This window comes from Kogia breviceps, chromosome 6 (assembly GCF_026419965.1).
Source record: "Kogia breviceps isolate mKogBre1 chromosome 6, mKogBre1 haplotype 1, whole genome shotgun sequence".
Taxonomy (NCBI): Eukaryota; Metazoa; Chordata; class Mammalia; order Artiodactyla; family Physeteridae; genus Kogia; species Kogia breviceps.
This window is the reverse complement of record NC_081315.1, coordinates 8,047,904-8,075,283: the sequence shown is the minus strand read 5'-3', so window position 1 is coordinate 8,075,283 and position 27,380 is coordinate 8,047,904. Positions and strand designations below refer to the sequence as shown.

The 27,380-nt window shown below is 41.3% G+C and overlaps 2 protein-coding genes across 6 annotated transcripts in view; one reads left to right on the top strand and one right to left on the bottom strand.

Moving 5' to 3' along the window:
- The window catches only part of LOC131758814 (probable E3 ubiquitin-protein ligase HERC6), a 133,400-nt gene that overhangs the window by 104,157 nt on the left and 1,863 nt on the right, over positions 1–27,380 (bottom strand).
- Positions 4,122–27,380, top strand: PPM1K (protein phosphatase, Mg2+/Mn2+ dependent 1K). 5 transcript variants are annotated; one of them, XM_059066853.2, is made up of 7 exons: positions 4,122–4,309; positions 10,455–10,968; positions 12,272–12,372; positions 19,698–19,863; positions 20,023–20,167; positions 21,483–21,617; positions 23,730–27,380. In XM_059066853.2, the coding sequence occupies exons 2-7, from the start codon at positions 10,529–10,531 to the stop codon at positions 23,859–23,861; spliced, it is 1,119 nt and encodes a 372-aa protein (XP_058922836.1). In that variant the 5' UTR covers positions 4,122–4,309; positions 10,455–10,528; the 3' UTR covers positions 23,862–27,380. The 5 variants fall into 5 exon arrangements, with proteins under 5 accessions (XP_058922836.1, XP_066891583.1, XP_066891586.1 ...); XM_067035485.1 differs by having other exon boundaries at positions 4,147–4,309; positions 21,988–27,380; XM_067035484.1 differs by lacking the exon at positions 4,122–4,309 and adding an exon at positions 4,515–5,050.

Sequence of the window (27,380 nt, the reverse complement as noted above, 5' to 3'; positions counted from 1 at the left end):
TTCAAAGACAAGATGTAAAAATTGTTTGTGTCAGGGTTTTGGCAGTTATTCTGGTGACACACAGGAGGGACATCTGGGCTAGCAATTCTAGATAGAAAACCACCTGAACTGTGGAAAAATACACCCTAATATCTCACACTTTAGGCATGAGGCCAGAAGTAGCACCCAGAATCTTACCTGGAGAACTGCTGATTCTAATGGAGGAAAAGAAAAAATGTTTCCTTTTACCGTCTTAGGTTCTCTGGCTGGGACCCTGGAAATTAAATTGACAAAAGACAAATAAATAAGAGAAAAAACAGTTTTAATCCTGTAAGTATGAATGGACATTTCATAAAGAAATGAGACTCTAGGAGACCAGATGATTGAGGTTTATATACTATTTTAGGCTAAGCAAAGGAAAAGGGGCTTCGGAGTAGGGGAGGCAAGTTACAGGAATGCAAGGGGAGGAAACGTGTATTAAGTAAGGGTTGTCTTGTTATGTAGAAAGGAGTCTCTCAGGCAATAACAGTTATCTCTGGGAGTACTGCTCTTCCTGGTACTTCCTGGAGCCACCATGAAAGATGGAAATTTCCTTTATAAATGTAAATTTCCTTTACTAAAGGGGAAATTTATACTCTAGTTTTAGGCAGCGGGAGGTAAAGAGCTTTTTCTGCATCTCCTGGTCCTCAGTTGCCTTTAGCTCAAAATAATCCAAAGAGGTGTATTTGGGGGGGGTCGCATATTCTGGTACCCTTCATTGACTATACAAAAATACCTTCTCTAATGTTTTAACAAGAAAAAAAAATTGGTAATTCATTAGTGAATATTAATAAAATTATCAATTCATTATTACAGAGTATTTGGCTCCCAGGAGCACTAGCAATTAATCAGGAAAATGGGTAGTGTTAAATTAATTAAACAAGGAGGCCCTTAGACTGAGGTGGCTTGAATGCCTCAGTAGCCTAAGTAAGCAAACCAAAACCTAAATCGGTAGTGCCCTAAGGTTAAGAAATGAAAACCTAGGGACAGCCAACCACAAAGCCAAAGAGACTTCCCCAAATAAGGTAACTGTTTAACCTGTAGCCAATCAAATCATTTTTCTTGCTTGGCTTTCACATCTTCCCTATAAAATCTTGCCTCTAGCTGCACTCCTAACCACTTCCGGTTTGGTGCTGACCAATTCCAATCAGTTTATGCTCAAACTCTTAAAATGTGTAATACGCCTCAATTCATCTTGTAACAGTTCCAGTCCAGTGGTTCATTAGCCTAAATCTCAAATGGTTTATGTCCTCACTTTATATTTTATAAGGCCTCCTGCGATCTATCCACCCACAGCCTTGTGACCCATCTTGAGTATAATTTCCCAATAGTGATTACTATCAAACAGTTCACGTCTTTCAAATATAAAGTGAAATAAAAAGGAGCTCAACTTAATGAAGTATGGAGTGCTGCATCCACTTGATTCTTTTGGACATTATGCAGTGATCCCGCATGTTGAGTATATGTACATTTGTACTACATTTAGCCATGCTTCAGAGATGCAAAAAAAGCAGAAATAAATCATTCTAAAGAAGTAAACTGCTGGCTTTATTCCTTATCAACTGTGGTAGGATGTGGAATGGTATGGTTTTCAAATATAAGTCCAAGGGCTGTATTAGCACCAAACATATGCATATTCTTCAGGTCAGCCTAACTGACCTTGTTTATCATATGCCTGTGAATTACAGTCTATTACAATAAAAGGATGTAGCAAAGTCATGATGTTCTCAAATCCTGGACATGCAGTTTGCAACTGCTTAAAAAGAAGGTCAAAATGCCATACATAATTACAAGTATTTTAGATTTCCACACTTAAAATTTCTCATGTCAACAGTTCTTGTTGCCAAAAGTTTTCACATTTGTGAGAGCAAAGCCCTTCATGATCTGGGGTCTGTATGTTTGAGATACTGCATGCAATACATGGTACTATATTACTGATGAACAGATTCAAAAATAACTTAATTGTATTTAAAACTCAGCCACCAAATCGCCCCATCAGAAGAAAAGGCCAAAAGATGCCTACGGAGAATGTTTATAGCAGCACCATCTGTAATAGCTCCAAACTGAAAACTACCCTAACGTTTATCAGAAGGATGAATCCAAAGGTACATTTACAGAATGAAATAACATGAATAATCTACAACCTCATGCAACAGTATGGCAGAATCTCATAAGTATGAAGGTGAATAAAGAGCCAAACACAAAAGAGCGTATACTTCGTGAGTCTGTATATATCCAGTCCAGAGACAGGCAAAACTAATCTATGTTGTTGAAAGTCATGAAAGGCAATGACTAGAAGGCAGTATGATGGAGTCCCTGGGTGTTTATAATGTTCTGTTTCTTGATCTGGGTGGTGGGTACACAGGTGTGTTCAGATTGTGAAAATTCACTGAGCTGTATATACTTGGGATATATGCACTTATATATATAGAGAGAGACACACACACACACACACATAACAGGGTCGGAGAGGGGCTTTCTGTAAATAAGATTGCCTTGTCTGATGGTTCAGGTATGCACGTGTATGTGTGCGTGTGTGTGTGTGTGTGTGTGTGTGTGTGCGTGTGTGTATACGGCTTCAATAAAATGATTAAAGAACAGAAAATTCCAGGAAGCCCATGAAAATTGAATCACTCTCTAAACAGAATGCTCAATGAACTGGTTTCAGAACAGTTGTCCAGGGACCGGGATACCTAATACGTCAAAACAAGCTAATAATTTATCTTTAAAATCTCTGCTTTTCTCTACCTCCAGTGATATCACCATAGTTTAAAACAGGTCATCTCCCACCTTGGAGTCCTTCTGACTTAGTCTCCTAACCAGTCTCCCAATAAGCTGTTCTACCTATTCACCTACACATTAACCAAAGCAGTTTAAAGTCTAAACCACCTTTGCATAAAATGCCTCAATAGAGTCTCAGTATATGTAAAATGTAAAGCAAATTCCAAGTCTTGGCTACATCCTGTGGCCTCTGTCTACCTCATCTCCTTCTGTCATGCTGCCCTCTCCCTCCCTCTAAACTAGACCCACACTGGCCTTTCTGTTCTTCCAAAATGTCAAGCTGTCCCACTTCAGGACATATGCTCTGCTGTCCTCTCTGCCCAGAACAAGCATCACTTTCCAGGTTCTGTGGCTGCCTGAGCTTCTCACTCTTTGTTTAAACGTTATAAAGTACTTATAGAACAACCCTCTCTAGCTAACCTCAACCTCCTATTATCCTCTGTATCCACATCTGTTTATTTCCTTCCTTGACATGATTTGTTATTATGTTATTTGCTTGTTTACCTCTTTGTCTTCTCCCTCTTCCTCCTCTTTAGACTGGCAGCTTTATGAAGGCATCTATCATGTCTATTTGTGTCAAGATTTATCTCCAGCGCCTGGCACACAAAAGGTCCTCCCTGAACACACAGAAATACTTGTGGAATAAATGAATCCACATTCTCAAGGGGAGTCTCCTGGCTGTCCACTGATTAGGACTCCGCGCTTCCACTGCAGGGGGCAGGGGTTCCATCCCTGGTGGGGGAACTAAGAGCTCGCATGCCACGCGGTGCAGCCCAAACCCCCGCTAAATAAATAAATAAATATAGATGGATAAATAAATAAATAAATTTTTAAAACGTGAAAAAAACCCCCACACATTCTCAAGGGATCACGAGATGCCTGTTCAGTCACAAAGAACGGTGCACGGTGAGTTTTTCAAAGAATAGCAATGAAACCAGATGCCTTTCATTACCTCCGCCCAGGCAAAGTGTTGGCATTCCGTCCCGGCTTTCCTAGTTGTCACTGCCCCAAGCGGCACACCGCCTCTCCTCAACCCCCTGGCGAGGTACCAAATTTCTCGACCTCACCCACCGCCGAGGCGCTCCCTCATTGGCCAGAGCGCCACGGCCTTCGGAAGGGCGGACATCCTCGCGAGCCACCACTGGCCCAAGTCGACGTCGCTCTGCGGTGCGCTGCTGAAAGTCAGCCAAGTCCAACTGCCCTTGCGGGGAGGCTTGGTCCCGTCAGAACCCGTGACTGGCTGCGACCGAGAGCCCGGGAGGCGGGCGCGCCTCGTTGCTGAGCGCGGATTGGTCGGAGCTGCCATCAGTCGGCGGGAACAGACTTTTCCTCTCTCCATCTGGCAGCTGCCCGAGAAAAATTCTCGAGAATTTCCAGCAGATGAGCCAGTGGCTGTTTTGCTTGCTCCAGAGACTGGAAACATCGGAGAAGGCAGTCTTATTTACAGAAAATCCCCCTCCCGCCCTCCGTTAGCTAATTAAAATTTTTCCAGGGACATTGCCATCACGAGGTAAGAGCCTGGAGAGTGTACTTCATTTATTTATCCGTTTATGATACTTACGGACGGGGGACACAGCCCACTGCTCCCGGTCCGCGGGATGGAGGGTAAACGGAGGAGGGTTCCCCAGGGAGGGGAGGGGAGGGAAGGGGAGGGGAAATATCTGTTTAGTTCCCCAGTCCCTTCAGTCCGAGCCCGGCGGTCAGTGCCTGGGTTCTCTGGGCGAAGCTTGCTTTCTTTTCGAGGTCTGGAGCAGCATGTCCGGGCGGGGCCCACCTTGGCTGAGCCACCGGCTGCAGGCATTTCCTGCGGAGCCTTCGCGCTCGGCCTGAACTTGACTGCGAGCTGGAGACTCCTGCCGAGCGAGGGTGGTGGGCCGGGCTGGAAGGAGGAAGGGGACCATGGAAGGGTCGATGGAGGGGAAGCAGGGGCCGGCCGCCCTCGCTTCCCTTTAGCGAGGCCCCGAGTCGCCTAGCCCCAACCCCCGGACGCGAGGATGCTGCGGGGGTCAGCGCCTTGTCGCCGCTGCAGCTGCGGCCGGGCCGAGGGAGACGTGGCGGCGGCCGGAATCTGTCCGCCGAGACTGTGGTTGGGGGGCGGGGACCGGGCGGCGGAAGGTGCGCGAGGGAACCCAGCCGGCCGCAGTGCCGCGCGCCGCGACGGCGGGAGGCTGCGCTTGCTGCGCTGTATCGCCCTGGCTCGCTCGGCTGTCCCGGCCAGCGAGCCAAGCCCAGGATCCCGAACTGTCCAAGGGTGAGCTTTTCAGGGGATCGGAAGAGAGGAGGATGCAGAGCCCTGCATGGCTGGGGTTGATCTGAGGGACGTGGGTCTTGCCAAGAGCGCAATATAATCCCAAGGCCTTGTGGCTGCTGACGTCTTCTTTCACAGCCGCTGTCTGTAGATTAGAGATTTCCCAGATGACAAAGGCGAGACTCCGGGTGGCAATAGCCAGGGAATTCGGAGTCTCTAAAGCTCCACCGGCCTTTCTGGGCCTCAGACTGGAAATGTGCAGCAAGGCCTCTCCGGCCCTTGCACACAGCCAGTGCGGAGGAAAGAAGGAGGCGGTCGGCGCTTTCAGAATTGGGCAGCTAAGGTGACAGATTATGATGGTCTTGAAAGACAGCAGTAGTGTCGTCGTCTAGAGGAAAAAAAGTCTCAGTTATAATTTTTCAGGATTTTTTTCTTGGAACCTTAGTCGGTTTCTGTTGGTCACCAACACAGGCACCTAATTCCCTTGACTGGAATCTTAGAGAAGAGGAAGAGTGGGAGAGGTGCTGGTGATAGAACGTAAAGGAAAATTCTTGTGCTTTAAAAAAAAAATTACTGAAAATTTAATGTGTAGATCTCAACGTTGTATTAGGTGCTCTACAGGAAATGAAAAAGGATAAAATACACACCTTATACTCAGCTGTTCTGGAAAATTCTTCTTAAATGAAGGTTTGGAATATGGTCTGTATCCACATGAACTGAAACGTTTTACAAGATATTTATGGAATTAGAATGATGAATATTTTTCATTGCTCCCATATCCTTTTCTCTAGTCACACATCTAAATACATATGTTCACATCAAACCTCAGAGGAGTCACTGGAGGTTTCTGTTGTTTTTGTTTCCTCCCTCATGTAGACTAGTAGATTTTCTTTCCTTTCTCCTAGCAGGGTACTGGTAAAGAGGATACTGGAGTCCAAATATCCTGAAATACATTCTGGAGGTTTCCATAATATTTGAATCGATTGGGGTGATTTTTATTTTTTTCTAGAGTGGTTAAAGAATTATCTTAAGAATATTAAAATGACCTGTGTTTGCATTGTGTAAGTTCCTGATATAAAGATACCAGAGTGCCACTTTATAATGGACAAATGTGAATACTTCGTTAAATATTTTTGCTAGAGGGATAAATGTAAGCAAGTTTCAGTAGATCCCTAGAACTCCTGAGTAATTTTGGCGTGTGCTTAATTAACAAGACAGCAATAAACTGCACTTTTTACCTGCTCTCAACAGTCAAGAGCAGTTTAACTCAGTTCCTAAGTGCACGCTGCTGCCAGAGACTGCGAATGCCTCCCTTTTCCAAAAGTACATTTGGACAGCTCCAAGGTGTTTAAATCATTGCGGGATTATAAAATTGGAATAAGATGAAAATGTAAAATAAGCAGAGCAATCTGGTAGCTGTATACGTGGCTTTTCTTCATCACTCCCCCCACCTTTTATTTTTAAACAAAGTGTGTACTTCAAAAGTTTACCAGAAACCAAATGCCTTTTTTTTTTTTTTTTTTCCCTTTCTGATGCTTTTCACCTGAGATTTCCTACTCTCAGGATGTGGCTTTTCACCAGCACTCTACTGTGGAATCTCTACGCCTACTCTTGTGGACTCACAACTTATTTCATTTAACCCTCTTTGCTGAGAATACCCCCTGCTAGTCAGCGTTGTTCAGTCAGGGGTCAACTCTGCTCAATTGTCAGAGTTCTGTGTCAGGACTTTAAAGCATGAGATTAACCAAAAGCATTGGGGACGAGGAAGATGGAGGCCTGGTCACACAAATGAATGTTACAATGATGAAAATGGAGAGTATTTTCAGCGTTTATTTATTGTCAGTTTGTAGAATCTATGCAGGCTCACACTCACGTTTTAAAAAATTCGTGTGATTAAAGTAAATCATGAGCCATACATTTTTTTTTTGACTGGGGAATAAAAAAGAATTTGGAAAACAGTTTGGCCTAGGTGGAAGACTGTCCATTTTTCCCCCTTATGTTATATGACTATTAGTATAGCTAGGTTGCTTATATAAATAACCTGCTATGTAGCTAGGATTCCAATCAAGTTTATTTGTCTTTATTTTCTTGCTTAGCCTAGTTTTTAAATTTTATTTTTGCAGCATAATGTGTTCTTGGTTCATTTAACTTTTCCTCCAACATTTTTGTGTCTTCAAATGTCTTTCAAGCAGAATTACTTCTGCCCTTTGACTCTTGTTTTTTTTTTTTTTTGCGGTACGCAGGCCTCTCACTGTTGTGGCCTCTCCTGTTGCAGAGCACAGGCTCCCGATGCGCAGACTCAGCGGCCACGGCTCACGGGCCCAGCCGCTCCGCGGCACGTGGGATCCTCCCGGACCCGGGCACGAACCCGTGTCTCCTGCATTGGCAGGCGGATTCTCAACCACTGCGCCACCAGGGAAGCCCTGCCCTTTGACTCTTTTGGATTACTTTGACTTTCAAAGACTGAATGTAAATGTTAAAATGAAAATAAGCTAGCCTTGATTTCCGATTGAGAGGTTGACATAAAGGGTTCCTGAGTAACTGTTTTTGGTTTGCAGAACGATAAACCCATGCCCATTTTTAATTGCTGAACTGACATGTAATAAAAATATTTCTTAGGTGTTTGTCAGTTTGTTCTCTACTCTTTTTGTTATAAAGAACACTTTCTTTTTAAGGCTTTGTTTTTTCCCCACAGTATAAATTCCACTTGCTAGTGAGCGCCTCTTATTTCCAGGGGCATGGGGGGGCGTGGGCTATGATGAATGATTTGTAGCTTGAAGCTCTGAAGGAAACTTCTTGATGTGCAGGTTTAATTCAAAGTTGTTCTTTAGCTTGGGAACACAGGTCCTCTTTGAGTTGTTCCCTCAGATTAGTAATGATTTAGTTATATATTGCGTAAGGCAAAGGAGACTGAACCACTTCTTTAGACACTCCCCTGCTTGCATAAGTGACGCTGACCTTGTTTTGTAAGCTGGCAATATATCTTTGTTACATTTCATCTACCCTAATAGCCAATAGTATGCCTTAAAGTAAATATTTTCCTGTGACTATTCTGCTTACTCTCTGAGATGATTGTATAGATAAGGAAAGAGGAAGGAGGCCAGGCTGAAGACTGATTTTACTTTATGCTTCAAGAAACTGCTCAAGCTGCATGTTTTCATTCTTAGACAATGTTTCCAGTGGATATATGTTCCCTGATATGAGTGCAGCTCTGGTCATTTTATTTATTTTACTTTTGGAAGAGAGAGAGAGAGAGAGAGACAGAGACAGAGAGGGAGAGGGAGAGAGAGAGGGAGAGTGTATCCTAGAAGAGCTGCAGAAAAACTTAATATTTCCTAGTTTGGAATTCTAGAACTCTTGCTTAAAGTAGGTGTGTCACTACAAAGTGGCACAAGGCTGAGTATGGTATGCATGCTTTGGACTGAAGCCAAAAGAATAGTACTTTGCTAATTTCTGGTGCACTCTTCAAATGTGAATGTTTAATAATCATATTTAAAGTTTTATTTTTTCTATAACATAAAGCTGCTTTGTGAATTATCTCCATCAAAGATTAGTACTTAGTTCTCTTACTTGCTAGATTGTATTATACTTTGAAAGTTCTCCACAAGTCTACCTTTATTTGACACCGTTGTTGGTTCTGAATAACATAAAACCTTCAAAGAGAAGCAAAGGAGTAAACACCTCTTTTTTTGGTAATGGGATGTGATGTCCCTTTGATAACCGGAGGTGCTATGTCTCCCCCGACCCCAGTATTGTCATAAAAGAAGTGAGTTTCAGACTTTAGTACATGACATTAGCTGAAAGGCCAAGAGGGAACGGCCTCCTAAGTCTTCTGTGACCCATTAATAGTTTGGGAGGCCATCTTCATTCTAAATTCTGAGAAGGCAGGGCTCAGATGTCTTCCATTGCTTAGGTATCCAAGGGCGTTCTCTGGAACCTCATCCTTTCCTTCTACCGCTTCACTTACTGAAAGGAGTAATGGTCCTTCCTACACACAGCTAGACTGATTTCCAAAAACTTATTTGAAAATGATTGTTTCAAATCTGTAATGCATTTTCTTGTAGATGAATTCAAGCTGGGCTTTTTCTGTGTGTTCATGTGTGCCTTTTGGAGAGATACCTTTTCTTCAAATTCATTTTTTTTATTGTGAAACAGTTCAGACGTGCAGTTGAGAATAATATAACACCGGTATACCTTCCGCCGGCATTATGAAATCGTAACATTGTGCTCTTTTTTACAGTTGGTTTTTTTTTTTTGTAGTACGCGGGCCTCTCGCTGTTGTGGCCTCTCCCGCTGCGGAGCGCAGGCTCCGGACGCACAGGCGCAGCGGCCACGGCTCACGGGCCCAACCGCTCCGCGGCACGTGGGATCTTCCCGGACTGGGGCACGAACCCGTGTCCCCTGCATCGGCAGGCGGACGCCCAACCACTGTGCCACCAGGGAAGGCCCTACAGTTGGTTTTTAATTCATAAAGTAACAGAACAAAACACTATGGAGACGAATTTCTGCTTAGAACCTTATTTGTATGGCAAACTGCCAGAAACACAGCCCTTCCCGTGGGGTTGTAGGAATTCCCCCTGCCAGCGCCCAGGGGAGGCTTTCGGATGAGCTGCAGCTGTTAATGTAGATGCACAGATCAGTGGCTCATAAGTCAGGCAGTCCCCCCCCCCCCCCCCCCCCCCGGTTCCTGAGATCACACACAGGAGAGCTGGCTTATCCTTGTGCCTCTGGCACGTGTTTGCACGACCCAGTTTACATTAACCAGAATAATAAAGTTTAGTAAGTTGGGAAATCTTAAACGGAACTGAGATCCTAGATTGTATCTTTGGTAAAACTTGGGCACCCTCTGAGTACAGAACTACCATAAATATTCTATTAACCCGTTTTTTTTTTTGTTTTTTTTTTTTAAATTTCTAACTCTCGTAAGAGACTTTGTTACTGTTAATATTTTTCCCCACCTTTTCTTCAGAGCGCTGGAGTTGACGAAGGGAAGACTATTTAGTTGCACCTGTTTTCTATATTCTCGCTACTCGAAGTGCGGGCCCGCCCGACCAGCAACGTGTTTGCGGGACCAGGGAGCTGGTTTGAAGTACGGCACCTCGGGCCACACCTGACAGGCTGAATCAGAATTTACATTTTAGCAAGATGCCAAAGTGACTGTAGGTTAAAGTTGGAGAAGCACTTGTTCTATGCGAGCTGTGCACATTGTCAAATTTTTATAGAATTTAAACCCTGTGAATGGGGTCGGTAAATCAATTCATTTTTGACCCACGATTCTTAGAAATGGCTGTTGAGTGCCACCTTCTTTACAGACTTCATTCTTGGGGCCACCTAATAATACATCAGTTATATTTGAAGTTGTTGATGGAGTCTCTCTCTCTCTCTTTCTCTGTTTCTTTCTACTCAGTTGCATCGTTTTTCTGGAAGACAGCCCATTGCTGTTCCCTCGACCTCTCCCTCATTCCTGAGTCCTCTGGAGTTATGTCAACAGCTGCCTTACTTACTTTGGTTAGAAGTGCTGGGAACCAGGTGAGGAAGAGAGCACTGCTCAGCGCCCGCCTGCTGCAGGACGACAGGCGGGCGACGCCCACGTGCCACAACTCCACCTCAGAGACCAGGTGTTCTCGGTTTGACCCCGATGGTAGCGGACGGCCAGCCACGTGGGATAATTTCGGCATCTGGGATAACCGCATCGATGAGCCGATTCTGCTGCCGCCCAGCATTAAGTACGGCAAGCCGATTCCCAAGGTCAGCTTGGCGAACGTGGGCTGCGCCTCGCAGATTGGCAAACGAAAAGAGAACGAAGACCGGTTTGGCTTTGCTCAGCTGACAGACGAAGTCCTGTACTTTGCGGTGTATGACGGCCATGGCGGACCTGCGGCGGCCGATTTCTGTCACACCCACATGGAGAAATGCATCCTGTACGTACAAATGATACAATGACTTTCCCTCTTTGCAGTGTGCCTTATGCTTCCTGTTTAAACTTTCACCTTTTGGCTGAGACATTCACTGTTTTTTGTTTGTTTTTTTATGTATGTATGGCTGCATTGGGTCTTCGTGGCTGCTGTGCACGGGCTTTCTCTAACGGGCTTTCTCTAGCTGCGGTGAGCGGGGGTTACTCTTCGTTGCGGTGCGTGGGCTTCTCACTGCGGTGGCTTCTCGTTGCGGAGCACGGGCTCCAGGCGCGTGTGCTTCAGTAGTTGTGGTGCGGGGGCTCAGTAGTTGTGGCTCGTGGGCTCTAGAGCACAGGCTCAGTAGATGTGGCGCACGGGCTTAGTTACTCCGCGACAGGTGGGATCTTCCCGGACCAGGGCTTGAACCCGTATCCCCTGCGTTGGCAGGCAGATTCTTAACCACTGCGCCACCAGGGAAGTCCCAACACTCATTGTTAAGGTAGTTATTTGAGTGCTTTCACACTATTGTTTTATGAACAAGCAGTTGCTCAAGCATGACAGTTATTACAGATGATTATTACCACTTCAGAAATATGTATGTTTGAACAACTCCCTCCGTGAGAGCATTGACCAGAATCTGCAGCACTTAACTTGTGAACATTTCAGGTGAATTAACATAATAAAGTACATGATCTCATGTACTCTGAGAATCTATGAGTAGCATTTACTCCCATCAGTGCAGGGCACATAGTGCTTCAGTAGGTGGTAATTATTCTTTCAAGTGGTATGAATAGCTTGGAATACTTGCTGAAAATAGCTTTAGATGATTGGCATTAGAATCGGGAAAATGCTTTTAATGAGGGTGCTTTGGAGCTCTTTAAAAAGTTTATTTGCCACAATTATTATTAACGTGTTTTTGAGGGTCACACTACTGCTAGAATTAAAAGCGGGGGAGAACACGTGACACTATGACCATGTGACTCTCCTCTCCACGCATAGTTATTCAGACCGTTCATCCGTTGATTTATGTATCTATTTGCCTTATTCCACAAAGGAACTCAGTGGCTTAAATTTAATATAAAGGGTTGTGATAGTGAGGATTAATTTTTGAAGGATGGAGACTTGGACTTTTATTTTACTGTTTTTAAAGGCTTATCTCTGTGCCTGATTCTTTCTCAATTTGATTCGTTAATATGTGGATCTTAAGCCTCTGAAAGGCAAGCCACGGAGGTCCATTGTATGGAATGACTGCTAGCTGGAGGGACCAAGAGGAAGGCTAGAAACCTGTTGTCAAATGATTGTTTGGGGCTCTTTTTTCCTCTCCACGAAGGGATTTGCTTCCTAAGGAGGACAACTTGGAAACTGTGTTGACCTTGGCTTTTCTAGAAATAGATAAAGCCTTTGCAAGGCACGCCCACCTGTCTGCTGATGGTAAGTAAAGCAATCTCTTTCCTTACTGTCCTGGGGCATTTCAGGGGAAAAGGAAACACTTTAAGCCCTTTAAGGGGTGGGAATTTTAATGTAAGTTTATTTGTAAGGATGCTTACGTTGAAAATGATTTTTTAAATGAAGAATCACTTTAAATGTTATTTGGAATCCAAACTAAATCCACTTGTAAATGAACTGTATTGGAGATTGTTTTAGAAATTGGAGCTCCAAAATGGTTCTGATATTGAATTTCAATTTTAAAAAGATTAAAAAACATTTTTTAATCTGTTTGATTGCTTCCTTTATGGGCAAGAGGTCCGTACTATGAGAGGGTTTATTATTTTGGGTTTTTTTTTAGAGGAATCTGATGAGCAAGTACTGAAATTCACTACAGGGTAATCTAATCTAGCCAGAGAGTAAATGTCCACACCAGAAGAAAATTGCTAATTGGTCCTCAACAGAAAAGGACAATATGCACTACTCTGTAAAATTAGAAGGAAGATATTTTTTCTTCCATTTCTTAAAAAAGCTTGATCTTGCAGCTTTCCTGTGGTAACTAGCTGACATTTTTAAATTTGTTAAACACAAAGCCATGTCAGCTGAATTTTAGAATTTGTGTACTGTATGACCTTACATTTTGAAAGTAAAATGTTTCTGATTTTGACTAAATTTATCAAAACCATTTCAGGAAAACGTAGCTGATGTTTTTTGGTTAGCTGGCCCCCCAATTTATTGCTCAAAAAGTTAATCTTGAAAACTTCTGCAGCAACCATTTAAATGTATGCATATAGACCTCATAACCGATTTGAAAATGAGTCATGCAGTAACATTCATCTGTGTTTTGTTCATCCTTTTGTTTTTTTAAAGGAGGTCTAAGTGTACCACAGCAGTGTTATTTTTGTAATTTTCAGTTGGAGTGCGGTAGGGCTGGAAATTCTCACCATTTCACAGATAAGGAAGTGAAACCCAGAGAGAGGTAAAAGGTCAATTGCAGAGTTAGGGCTGAGCTGTTCCTGGCTCCCACCGTGGCCTCTCTCCTGGGCATATTTAATGATAAGTATTAGAGAGGCTGACTCCAGGATGGCTCTATTTGCCATTTTAAGAAGTTTTTCTTCCTCTTTTTCGAGAAACTTATCACCATCATACTTCTCCGAAAAGCATTAGAGTCCACTCTCTGTTCAGTTCAGGGATTTATTTTCTCGTTTTATTCAGGCCCATTTTCTCTTCTTCGTTCCTTTGGACCAACCCCCCCCCCCCCCCCCCCCCGCCTTCCAGCTGGCCCCTCACCTTGTGAAAACAAGGGTTGAGAGACGGTAGATTTTAGCATAAGATTCTGTACTTGTTCCTCGTGGATAAAACATACAAAAGTGAAGAGATTCTGTACTGGTTCCTCGTGGGGAAAACATACGAAAGTGAAGAGGACATCAAAACACTTTCTTACAGTTGTATTTTTATAACTCTGAATATTGGTATGCTCTTATCTCATCCATAAGCAGGTCGGCTGTGTATCACACCACGAAGTTTATGGGCTGTAGTGCAGGTGGTGTGCCCCCAGCTGTTGTGTAAATAGGTAGAGCTCACTGGGTAAGGTTTTCAGAAAGGAATGTTCAAGTTTACCATGGGAATGTGGCCAACAATCAAAAACCATTAACCCTTCATGGGGCGCAGTCAGCCCTTTTGTAAAGGACCTACTTGATTAAGATGCTTAAAACTGATAGATTTGGTATAAAATTGAGAGTACTCCTTTCATTTATTAAATAATAAATTACAGTTAAAGGGAATTTTGAACTTAGGGAGAGAATTGACGTAGCTTGCCTACCTTAAAAGAACCTTTCTAGGGCTTCCCTGGTGGCGCAGTGGTTGAGAATCCGCCTGCCGATGCAGGAGACACGGGTTCGTGCCCTGGTCCGGGAAGATCCCACATGCCGTGGAGCAGCTAAGCCCGTGAGCCATGGCCGCTAGGCCTGCGCGTCCGGAGCCTGTGCTCTGCAATGGGAGAGGCCACAACAGTGAGAGGCCCGCATACCGCAAAAAAAAAAAAAAAAAAAAAGAACCTTTCTAAAGATACCTTTCTCACATCAATTCAGTTGTGCAAAGAAATTAATCATAAAAATGTACCTCATTTCTAATAATGAAATGAAAATTTATTTATTTAACTTAGTTGCTCTGTCACATACTTTGAGTTAATGATCTCAGACCTTTCATAAGATATTCTAAAATTTATTTTTCATTTGATGGCCATTTGCTTGCAAGTATAACGGAGCATGACAGAATGATGCTTAGTGTACTACTAATAGAAAAAGAAAGGGTCTGCTATGACATTGTTGTTCTTAAGTCTTATTTTGGATGTATTCTTATAGATCAATTAGTCTGTGTGGTTTTTTTTTTAAGTAAGTATTTTGAGAACAACTTTAAATTTATTCTTAATCAGTTGCCAAGGCTTTCAAAGGTGGCAAAAATTACCTTTTGATATTTGGGGGCTATTCTATCAAATATATTAAAGCCACTAAAGATAGGATGCCTTATGTTGTTTAACCTTTCAATAAGTGGATTAAAAAAAAAAGTGTACCACTTCAGATTTCAAAGTTGTTATTTAAATTAAAAAAACATTCTTTAGTTTTTAGTAAGAACTGAAGCAGTATCAGTATTATAAGAGCGAATAATATTCTTTTTGGCATAGCTGTTGAGTAGGACCGATGCTAGTTAAATGAAATTGTGAAGTAAGTGCAGTCTGCCCTCTCCAATTTCTTTCACCTTTTCTTTTAGCATCAGCGCCATTTTCCCTCCTTGAACACTTTCTGTGATGAGCTTGAGGGTATGGGCCATGGCTTATTCATTTTTGAATCTCTAGGGTTCAGCACCCTGTAGAGAGTCTGGAAGGTACTCAGTAATTATTTGGACTAAACTGATCTCCACTGCCTACTCTTTCTTACCAAAGTTACTATAACTTATTCCTTGATTATCCTATAGCTGATTTAACTGAATTATTAATATAATGTATATATTTTAATAAGTTAGCGTTTCTAGGGGGGCTTTGAGTGTTGAGTAAGGAAAGCTGGAAAGAGGTTGGCTAAACCATAGGAATGAACCACTAATGCTGGAATTTCAGGTAGGGAAGAGTGCCCCCACGTCATACTATTAGCTTTCTCAAAAGAAAGTGAAAATAATACAGTGAAAATAAAACACTCTCTTCTTTTTAAGCCTTTCATCCAATATCTGCATAAAATACTTCAAATTATCTCATTAGCATTTAAAATACTTACTATTTCAGTTTAAAATGGGGGTAGTTTGAGGAGAATAAAATCAGAATGCCACTTATCAAGAAACAGCCCTTAAGAAATTGCTGGCTATTTTTATTGATTTGTTGTAGACGCATTTCCAATTTACCCTTATTTACAAAGAGCTAATTTCATCATCCTCTTTGAATATTTTGTATTCATTTTATACCAGTCATGTGTATTTTTACAATTAATGAAACCAGCCAGTAAGTTCAAATGATGTCCCGTTAGTCTACTGTTTAATGAACAAATTGTCACTTAAACCAGATGGTAGAAAACTTAGATGACATCCTATATATCCGATAAACTCTTCGAAGTGTTTCTAGATTGCTTAAGATTTGAAAGCAACAAAGCTCCCCAAGAGACAAATGGATCAAAAAGAGAAGACTTGCCCTGACGTTCAGAGTGGGAGACGTTGGTGGCAGCATTGTGAGTCTCATTGGAAACTTCCATGCTCTTCATGTTACTTGATCTCTTTATGGAAGAATTAAACTAAAAAATAACCAGTGTGAGAAATGCAGTGTTTCTTCTGATTGCCCTTCTTATGTTGGAGGCAGCCAAAAGCAAAAAAATAGGGACAGCATTGAAGAGATATTCTTATTGTGCTGTTACTGCTTCAACTTGTTACTGATTTAGTGTTTATGATTCATACATGTCTAGAACGCCCATTTTTGGTAAACACTGAAACTGTATTGGTTTATACATATTATTTTTTACACAGTTGAATAATTACTAGGGGGGGTTATACTTTGAAAAGTACAGCTTTACTCTTTATGTTGCCATTCAAATTCTTGATCATTTTTCTTTTGATATATTGACCTGCAACACTGGAGGAAAGAGAGAGCTGCAGAAACTCCCATTTTATGAATTACATGAAATTGTAGATATTCATTACAGCTCAAGAGCCTTGCTAGCCTTTATTTAAACAATTAATTTAAATTAACCGTCTACTCAAAAAATGCCTTCTAGATACTAAAATCCCTGCATTTAGCACCATTGACCAATAAGTCACTCCTTGTATCTGGTATAGGAGGTGCTTTGATTCCTTCTTGATTTATATTTAAATCCCAGTAATTTGGTGGTATACTGTAGTTTACATCCTCTCTGGTATGCTTGTCAGATATGAACTATTCAGTGCTCTACCCATGAATTCCCATGAATTTTCCCTTTTGTAACTGGGACAGTTCTGATATTGATACCAAATTTACAGTGCATTTTTTTCAACTCAATAAAGGTACTGATTTACTCCTCAAGACTGACTGACTGTATGTGTGTGTGTGTGTGCATGAGTATGTAGATGTGTGTCTGTGTCACCACAATATGTGTCTTGGTACACATACATTTCTATATAGGTTATCCTACCTTGGGAAGCCACAAAACTAAGAAGTGTTGCTCTGTGATGAAAAACAGACTCAACTACAAAATACCATCAACTTGGGCAAACTGAGTTTTGGAATCATTGATTTGGCATCTCCTGGAATATTATATAATTTTCTAGTGAAATTTTCACCAAAATAAAACCCTTCCCCTTATTTTGCAGCTCTTTCTCTACCCTCCCCTGTGTTGCAGGTTTGTAATGTTTGAGCACAATTCCTGGGTGAATTTCCTATTTGCCTCTGTGCGTGTTATTTGTGGCAGAGAACTGTGCCTGCTCAGCAGCTCTAGACCTGGAGCCCGTGGACACTATATGCTGGGCTTCAGTGGAAAGAGAGATCTGCTTAATTTTGTCCCAGGTGAAGGAGTCCAGCGGTTCCTAGCCTGGACTACTGGAAGGTTCCCACATCCTCTTTGTCCCATTAGTTGAGATGACTTGCAGTAGAAAATGTCCAGTGAGTGTTAAGAACTTATTGAAAGATGTCTTAGTTTTATAGTTTTGTTGTTAGGGAAAAAAGTGAGAATTTTTACTTCCACATTAAATGTTAAATGAAAATAAATGCCGATTTAATATTCATATTCTTAGATGCTTAGCAAACCAGAATCAAGAGTTTTGAAAACTTTCCCATAAATCCTGGGATTTTGGAACTGTGCAGTTGGGTTGGTTAAAAACTCAAGCTCTTTTAAATTCCCAAATGGCAGAGCCATGAATTATAATCCTAAGCAGCTAAACTTGAAGTTTTCATTTATGAAGTTTTAACTCTTGATGTAGCCAATTAAAAACCACTTTTAAGAAAAAGCTGCTCCTGGGACTTCCCTGGTGGTTAAGACTCCGAGCTTGCACCGCAGGGGGCACCAGTTCGATCCCTGGTCGGGGAATGCTGGTGTGTAGCGCGGCCAAAAAAAACAAAGAGAAAAGCTGCTCCTGCCAGTTTAAACAAAGGAGAATACTAAACTCCCTGGACAGGTAGCATCTGAGTAAACGCCTGTGTTTTCTCGCCTGGCTCTTCTAATCATTTGAAAAGATTACAGAGGTTAAACCGTAAAGCTTCCCCTGTATAATGTTTTAGGACACTCACAAGTTGACATTTGTAATATAAACATCACTGATACACTAAAACGTTTGTGTTGTACAACTGTGATATGTAATATATGTTAGTTTTGCCAAGATGATACTACTTTGGCACAGCAGTTCCAAAATCAAACGAGATAAATGGGAAGATAGTGCAACTCTATATGCTCTTTCTCCATAAAGTAAATTCAGCACGGATATAGAAGATTAAGCAGGGTTTATTCATGTTTTTTTTCCATTTTCCTCTTCTGATTAAAGCAGGCATTTTAATATACTGATTGGAAAATACATGCATATATATCTTTCCAAAATGCATTACTGCTGTTGTCAAAATTGTCTTAAAAAAAAATGGGAAAGACTGAACCTCAGTCAGTCAATAGCACTTCATTTTTCCTAAATCTGCCTTTGAAGTCAAAATCATCTTTAGATGATCACCTGAATATTTTACTTAGATGCTTTAAAAAATTAACCATGTTACTGAAGATAATACCTGCTTTAAATGCTATCTTTTTTGATTTTTTTCAATATGCTTTCCTTTTTAGCCCATAATTTCACAGTATTCTCACTTTGACAAGGCTCAATGCACCCTCAAAAATTTTAACAAGTAGTAAAGAACTTAGGGCAGACACTGTTAGAATACACCAGAGAAAGAGGCAGAAATGCTCTTTGGATTGGATGGAGGAAATAGCGGTGACCTCCAGCCAAGCAACGTATAATTTTGTTATTGGAGAGGAAATTAATATTCTTGAAGTGCTCTGGGCCCAGGGCTTGACCACAGGATTAGCACTTGGCGGCACTGTCGTGCATTTGGGGACAGGCTGGTTGATTGTTTTAGATCCCGGTGGAACTACAAGTGTGAACTATACCAAGTTTATGGGAAACTAGAATGAATTTCATTCCCTGCCCTCCAGATTTACTCCTAATATAATGATGGCTGTACCTTTGTTTCATGTCTGGGGAGGACAAGGATGAGAAAAGAATGTGAACCTTTAACCATTTTAGGATTTTTTGTGTGTGTGTGTGAACATTTGTAAAATTAAAACAGGTGTAGAAGGAAAGAATATAAAATATAGTACTTGAAGAGCCAATGATGCACTTGGAATATCTTGCTTAGCCTATTAACTGATAATAATTTCACAGGATAGGGGTAAGAAATGGAAGAAAAAAGCTGAGTGCATAGATTTTAGAACAGTTGGCTTGCCTGAGTGGGCTCTGTAGACCTAAATCATCCTGCCATAGTAGCCAATCTAATTAAAATGTAATACTCTTAACCCCAACACCTGATGTACACACAAAGGTGTAATAATCATCCATTCAAGTGAACCCTACTGTATATAAATAGAAGCCATTTGGAGACAGTGATGCATTTTTTTACCAAATTAGGTTAGCAACTTTTTCTGTCTGCATGGAGCCTTGTTACTGAATTAAATACCTCTTTCTCTGCATGCTCTTACATAGTTCATTTGCATTTTATTTGCGTAGCTCTAGTTAAATTAGAATGATACATTTCAGCATTAGTTTAACATGCCTGTGTTTTATCTTGTAATACAAATTCCAATCATTTGACTGTCACTGACTTGTACTCTTTTTCATCGTGTCTGCAGCGACCCTTCTGACCTCTGGGACTACTGCAACAGTAGCCCTTTTGAGAGATGGCATTGAACTGGTTGTAGCCAGTGTTGGCGATAGCCGAGCTATTTTGTGCAGAAAAGGAAAACCCATGAAGCTGACAATTGACCATACTCCAGAAAGAAAAGATGAAAAAGAAAGGTACTACCTCCACTCATCCATCTTTCTATAAGGATAGTGTTTATGTAGTTCAAGAGAGAAATAAAACCTTGCATTCTAAACTGATTTTATGCTTCAGTGTGACGGAGCCTTGGTTTTTCTGGGTATCACAACGTAGTCTTTTAACTTTCTTTTGACCAGGATTAAGAAATGTGGCGGTTTTGTAGCTTGGAATAGTCTGGGACAGCCTCACGTGAACGGCAGACTGGCGATGACCAGGAGTCTTGGAGATCTGGATCTTAAAACCAGTGGTGTGATAGCAGAACCGGAAACAAAGAGGATTAAGGTAAGAAAGGACTTGCAAACCCTTGATACACAGGCAAGGAAGGAATGCAGGACGGTCTGCAGCCGCAGGCTTTCTTGCAAGCCTTAATTAAAGCCAGAGTGACTTTTATTCTTAGTTTTTGAAAAAATATTCATTTTTTATTTACTTATTGTTTCGGGGCTGCGTCGGGCCTTAATTGTGGCGCATGGGATCTTTTCTCTGTGGCACGCAGGCTCCTCCTCGCGGAGCGTGGGCTCCTCTTTCGTTGTGGGGCTCGGGCTCCAGAGAGCATGGTCTCACTAGTTGTGGCGCACGGGCTTAGTTGCCCCGCGGCATGCGGGTTCCCCGACCAGGGGTTGAACCCACGTCCCCTGCATTGGAAGGCGGATTCTTAACCACTGGACCACCAGGGAAGTCCCCAGAATGGCTTTTAAAAAGAAGTTATTAATGGAAGGGTAGATAAACTTTTCAGATAAAATAACGGTAGTACTTTCCCGGCCTAACGTGTGAGGGAGTGTTGGCTTTGTCTCACCCTGCTGTGGAATTTGCCCGGAAGCATCACTGTGTACTGTCCTTCCTCACCTGCCCCTCGCCATTCAGCAACACCCTCCCTCGGCAGCTGGGCCTGACCTCCTTTTTCCAGCTAAATGACTGTCCCACCTCTCTTTTTGTGACATCTTCTGCTTGCTACTAATCACTGTCCCCACTACGCTACACTTCCCCCAGCATACACCCAGTGGTGAGCTGACGCATCACCTGTGCGACCCCCAGCCTGCTCTAGTACCTGGCACATTATGGCGTAGGCTCCCAATAATGGCAGCAAATGATTGTTAATTTATTGAACAATTTTATGTCTTATAGATATCCCGCTTATATTCATTTCATCTAACAAATACTTACATAGCAGTTTACTATGTGCCAGGCTCTGTTCAAAATAGCTACTCCTACTCCATTTTACAGAGAAAGCAAATCTGGAGCACATACACTTCACCCTACCTGCGTTTGCCCAGTTGAAAAATAGAGGTGGGTTTCACACCCAGGGAGCCTGGCTCCAGAGACAGTTCTCTGAGCCATTACATCAAGCTGCCTGTCGGCAATGAGCTATCTGGCTTCTTCCTCCGTGGTGTTACTGAGTAAATGTTAGGTTTCTCCTCCGTGATTGATGCTAAATGTTGCTATTTTTGCCCTAAATGCAGGCCTTCCATTTTCACTCTGTTTGCCTACAAGCTCTGAAACACAGATGACCGCTCAGAAAACGGATAAAATTGTTGAATTATAAAGATTATTCTAAGGCTGAGTCTAGTTTATAATCCTGTGCATTTGCTTCTGATTGCAGCTACATCATGCTGATGACAGCTTCCTGGTCCTCACTACAGATGGAATTAACTTCATGGTGAACAGTCAAGAGATCTGTGACTTCGTCAATCAGTGCCATGATCCCAATGAAGCAGCCCATGCAGTTACTGAACAGGTGACACACAGCAGAGCTTCTGCTACAGAAGTCCCAGGGCAGGGAGGAGAGGACAAAGCCAGGTGCAGGTTTTGGTGCAGCCTGGAGGGGCCACCACTGACTGGAGATTTCTTTGAAATCTTGTGTTTTAGCTTTAGTATTACATTGAATTTTACATCTGACTCCATAATATTTCCAATTAAAAATTTTGTTACAGTTCTTCCAAGTAGTTAAGTAAAATTAATATGCCAAGGAAATGAGCTGCATTTATTTTTCGGCTTTGCACACATTTTGAAATGATGGTTAACAGCATTGGTAAATTATAACATTAGCAAATACTAATGTCACTGTGTGTCAGGCACTCTTCTATTCATATGTATTTAACTCATAGAATCATCATGATAACCCTCTGAGGCTGGAGCTAGAATTATCCCTTCTTCACAGAGGAAGATAGCACAGGCCCAGAGGCCGAGACATTGAGTAACTTATTCAAGATGGCAAGATTGTCACGTTGCAGAACTGGTCTTCAAACCCAGACAGCCGAGCTCCTGAATCCAACCACTGGACCATTTTAAACTAGACTGCTCCACATGAATATCCAATATAGAAACACTATAGCATAGTCAATTTCTGGTTTTGAAAAATGGGTGTGTACAAACAAACAAATACAAAAAGGTATATGGATGAGTGGTATGTCGGCGTGCCAGTCAGAGCTAAAATTTGGAAGCTGGATAATATCCAGTAAAAAAAAAACATAAAATTTCCATGTGTTAATATTCTGGATAGATAGCTCTTTTTTTTAACTTATTTTTGGCTGCATTGGGTCTTCATTGCTGCATGCAGGCTTTCTCCAGTTGTGGCGAGCAGGGGCTACCCTTTGCTGTGGTGCGCGGGCTTCTCATTGCGGTGGCTTCTCTTTTTTGCAGAGCACGGGCTGTAGGCCTGCGGGCTTCGGTAGTTGTGGCTCGTGGGCTCAGTAGTTGTGGCTCACGGGCTCTAGAGAGCAGGCTCAGTAGTTGTGGCTTGTGAGCTCAGTAGTTGTGGCTTGCAGGCTCTAGAGTGCAGGCTCAGTAGTTGTGGCGCATGGGCTTAGTTGCTCCGCGGCATGTGGGATCTTCCCGGACCAGGGCTCGAACCCATGTTCCCTGCATTGGCAGGCAGATTCTCAACCACTGTGCCACCAGGGAAGCCCCTATATCACATATTTTTTGTCAGTCTTTTTCTTCAGAGTTTTGACCTCAGGCTCTGAGGTTTGTTTTTTTTTTAATAAATAAATTTATTTATTCTTGGCTGCGTTGGGTCTTCGTTGCTGCACGCGGGCTTTCTCTAGTTGCAGCGAGCAGGGACTACTACTTGTTGCGGTGCACGGGCCTCTCACTGCGGTGGCTTCTCCTGTTGAGGAGCATGGGCTCTAGGCGCGCGGACTTTAGCAGTTGTGGCACGTGGACTCAGTAGTTGTGGCTCACGGGCTCTAGAGTGCAGGCTCAATAGTTGTGGCACATGGGCTTAGTTGCTCCACGGCATGTGGGATCTTCCCGGACCAGGGATCGAACCCAGGGAGTCCCAGGCTCTGAGGTCCTTTGAAGTACGTTTGCTGTAATCCCAAGCACTTATTAATGCTGACTATATAATTTGCTATTTGCATTAGTTCCTAAAATTGAGTTATAATTCCACTGTAGGAAGTTTAGTTTATGCCAATTTTCTATTTTGTATAGACTGTAATAAACTTTCTTACAGTTTTATATCTTTATACACATCCACTTCCTTAGGTTATTATTTCTTTAAGCTAAATTCCTAGGAGCAGAATTGCTAGGTAAGAGCTAACACTGAATCCTTAACCCTCCATTAGTCCCTATGCTAAATGCTTTACATGTGTTTTCTTCTTCAGGAGCTATGTATCTTGTACCTTAGTCCACTGGTGTATTTAATTGCCAAAACTGCTGCAGTGGCAGATAGTTAACATAGTTGTTTGGGACATCAGTTATCCTATATGCAACTGATACAAACCACTGTGAAATAACTGCATCAGTAACTATGTTTTAAACCAGTTTGGCCTTCCAGAGAAAGGCCATTTCTTGTTGTACAGACTCTGATTTCCATTGCTCATGTCTTCCTTCCTGCCGTAACTTGCAGGCAATACAGTATGGCACTGAAGATAACACTACTGCAGTAGTAGTGCCTTTTGGTGCTTGGGGAAAATACAAGACCTCTGAAATCAACTTCTCATTCAGCAGAAGCTTTGCCTCCAGTGGACGATGGGCCTGATCACTTGCTGGGACTTGGAGTCTCTGGGCAGTTTTTCACTGATTGTGTCAAGAAACGGATAAGACTGTAAAAAGTCGACTGTACCAAGGTGACCCTCGGACTCACTAGATCAAGTACACAAATCACTATGAACTCAGTAACCATGCACATGGTTTTTCATAAATACCTGTCATATTTATGTTCAACTAACTGTACATACTCAGTATAAATACGTGTAATTCAGCTATCGTGAATGTGTCTCTGAGTGAGCAAATGAAAAATGGTTTTGATACACTTGCTGAGTGTTAGACTTCTATATGAATTTCTTTTGACCATTTCTGCTCTTTATTCATTTGACCCGGTTCTTGCCTTCAAGTTCTTCAAAACTAGTATTCTGACAGCTACTCAATGGTTATCTGCAAGTGTTTATTTGTAATAACTGTACCAAGCAGTAAGTATGAAAACTGAGTTCTCTGTTACTGTATTTTGTACTCTGGATCACCTACTGATGAATGTTAACAATGGAAAAGAAATTAATTCAGCGAACATGACACTGCTCAGCTGTATACATATGTGCAGCAGTGCACTTACGTATTTCAGCTCTGTCGCCAGGTCTCTCCTGCCCCCAGTCAATTCATTCCTGTTTTTCTGTAGGTAAGAATGCTCTATAGCTACGACTATTCCTTCATATCAGAAAAGAATGTCCAGGCTAAGAGTTCTTTGGTCAAAGCTATACAGAGTTACATACTGACAGTATCAAGTATTTTGTATAACGTTTCCATTTGTTATCTCGAATTCTATGTTTTGTGTTTTGTATACAGTATGTTTATATCGCTTTTTGTATAGAGTAAGCAAGTTGGATAATTTGTCAGTAAAAATAATCCCACATTGACTGATAACTGCTACAGACATAGCGTGAGGTTTATGTCTCCTTTTTCTAAGACTCCTAAGAAAGAATAAATCTAAAAAAAAAGCCTTATCTATTCCAGCTTGCTATGTAATTTAGGAGTATAAAACTATATTTCCTTATATCTGTGTGTAAGTTTGCTGTTAAAATGTGAATCTCTAAATGTGTGTATGGAATTACATCTGCAGTTTATTTCTGCAGACAGTGTAAATTTGTTGTCTGTGTAGGTGTATGTATATATGTATATTTTAGACGAATGGAAAATGAAAGGGAACAATCCTGCATAGCTCCTTCACCAAGTTAGCTTTCAATTATTGATATGTTTATCTCTAAGAACTCTTGACAAACTGAGGGTAGTTTCAGAGGGGAGAACCAATGGTTACTGGGAGATAAGGAAATAGATTAAAAATGTAAGAGATATTCTGTGGTGGGTAACTTATGTGGAAAAAGCTAGGAACAGAACAGCATTTAAGCTACATCGCTATATTGTAATTTGCATATAAAATAATAGGATGTGAGAAAAATACTGAAGTGTTAAGAATGGCGTGGAGTTCTGTGGAAACAAAAGAAAAACCAAAACGATAAAGTTGATGTACCTTCAACTCTTAGTTTTCGGGTTGACTTATCTTTAAGTTTTACTCAAGGTTTATTAGAAGGAAGAGGGCACAACATCAATATTCACATCTCACCTTTTTGGGAATGGAAGATAATAAATCTTGAGTTTTCCTGCCTGTGTTAATCAGGAATTATCCTTTGGAAAAAAGTGGTATGGAAATATTTCAAGGTTGTTTTTTTTTTTTTCAAGGAAGTTTGGTAAAAGAAAGAAAAACATTACAAGAAAGGATATGGTCTCCTATTCATTGCCTGGGAAGTGAGGAACCAAAGGTAGGCTAAGAAACCTGGAAAACTTTCTCCCTCTTTCTGAGTAGGGTCTTGGGACATAAACATGGAAGCTACATTTAGGAGTATGGAGCGTTTCCAAACTAACAAGCAAACAGAAACTCTAAAGCACAAGATGACCTTCTAAAAATGTAGGTTTTATTTTTGTTTTGAATTCTTCACATTGCTATTCCTCTCTTTTACTTTAAAAAACAAGCGTGGGAGTGATGTCGTTGACTTCAGAGGTTTAAGAGTCACTGATGCATTGGGTGGATTGCCATCTGTGACAAAGAAGAATTTGTAGGACATGTAGGCCTTGGTCTGGAGTGGATTTTGCTCTGCTCAACCTGAAAGTTTTTAAAACCTGAAACTAGTCAGCTTTGACTAAAGCATAAAAACACACTAGTGTCTGTTTTTCAAGCCACAACGTTGAAGTATAACTTATAGATTATTATAATCCATAAAAGATAAGCATACATGTATTAGGCTTTTAAGTCTATTACAGGGAATTATGCAAATAGTAGTGGAACAAAAGGACTGTTCTAAATAGTTTAGTTATAACTGTGAATTTGCCATGTGGCTACTACCACGTGGGTATAGGTATGGTGTAAATTATATTAATGTAATTAAACTTAAATCAATTGTATTTACGTTTGCCTTTCATTTATATGTAGTATATAAATCATCTTTCTAAAATGTGTTGCCTAACTTTATTTGCCATCATTGATTTGGCAAAATATTCTTAAAATCATTGTGATTTTTCACAAGCATAAATTCTTAAGTACCTTATATATTCAAGTATAAATGCAGTCCTGCTTTCCATCAACCGTTTATTTGTTACAGACCCTTGTGTTAAGTGCATCAAAGTTTTATGCACTTTTTCTGAAAAAAAAAAATAAAGTCTTGGCAGGATCAGTTTTGAATTTCAGTATTCTATGATGGGAAATTACTTACTTTGAAGAATTGTTAGCATGTAATTTATTTCTAAGTGGAGTTTAATTTTTTTTTAAACAAATCTTGGCAGAGAATGAGTATGCCTATGCTAACTCTTCAGTATCAGATAGAACATTTAGTTTTCTTTCTAAGAATGGACAAGGATTTAATTTCACAGTAATATTATAATAAGAAAATGCTTCAAGGTGCAGTGGGGGAAGGGATGGTTAAAGTTTAGCATTGAACCCTTAAACACAAACATGTATTTGTATTTTCCTTTAGCACTTCAGTTCACATACCCGCGTCTGTGCAAAGTGACATAAAATTCTGGTTGGGTTACGTTTTATTGCATTTCTTATGTTCACTTATCTGGATGACTTCAGCAGAAATAAAAAGTCACGTCTTTAGAAGCCAAACTGTGACGACCTGCCTGCTGCTTTTGGCATCTGGAATGAGACCAATTGACTCTCTGGCAGCTCCCCTTGGCTGTCAGATGGTTGAAATGGTCCACTGAGGGTCACAGTGTGCATTCTAGGCTGTGAAGTCATGGCGTTGTTCCATCTCCAAGAATGACTCTTCTTCCACTGGATTCCTGTACAGAATTTAGCAGTCTGCTGTCTCCCAAATTAGTTTCTGCTAAAGTGCTCTTGTGTACATTTGTTTTATAATTTACCAAAGTACTAATTGGGTGTATAGCACTTCTGTAGTGGGCTGATGTAATTGCTGCTTTGACCATTGTTTTAAAAGTATGTATTAGAGTAACTGTAAGCATACTAAAATCATATCTCAGTGTTCAAAGCAACATTTAAATAAAGTACCTG

Excerpts from the sequence above, each read along its gene's own strand:
- PPM1K (XM_067035483.1), top strand. The coding sequence starts at position 10,529 with ATGTCAACAGCTGCCTTACTTACTTTGGTTAGAAGTGCTGGGAACCAG. Across the intron at positions 10,969-12,271 it reads CACATGGAGAAATGCATCCT|GGATTTGCTTCCTAAGGAGG; the intron begins GTACGTACAAAT and ends CTCTCCACGAAG. Across the intron at positions 19,864-20,022 it reads AGAAAAGATGAAAAAGAAAG|GATTAAGAAATGTGGCGGTT; the intron begins GTACTACCTCCA and ends TCTTTTGACCAG.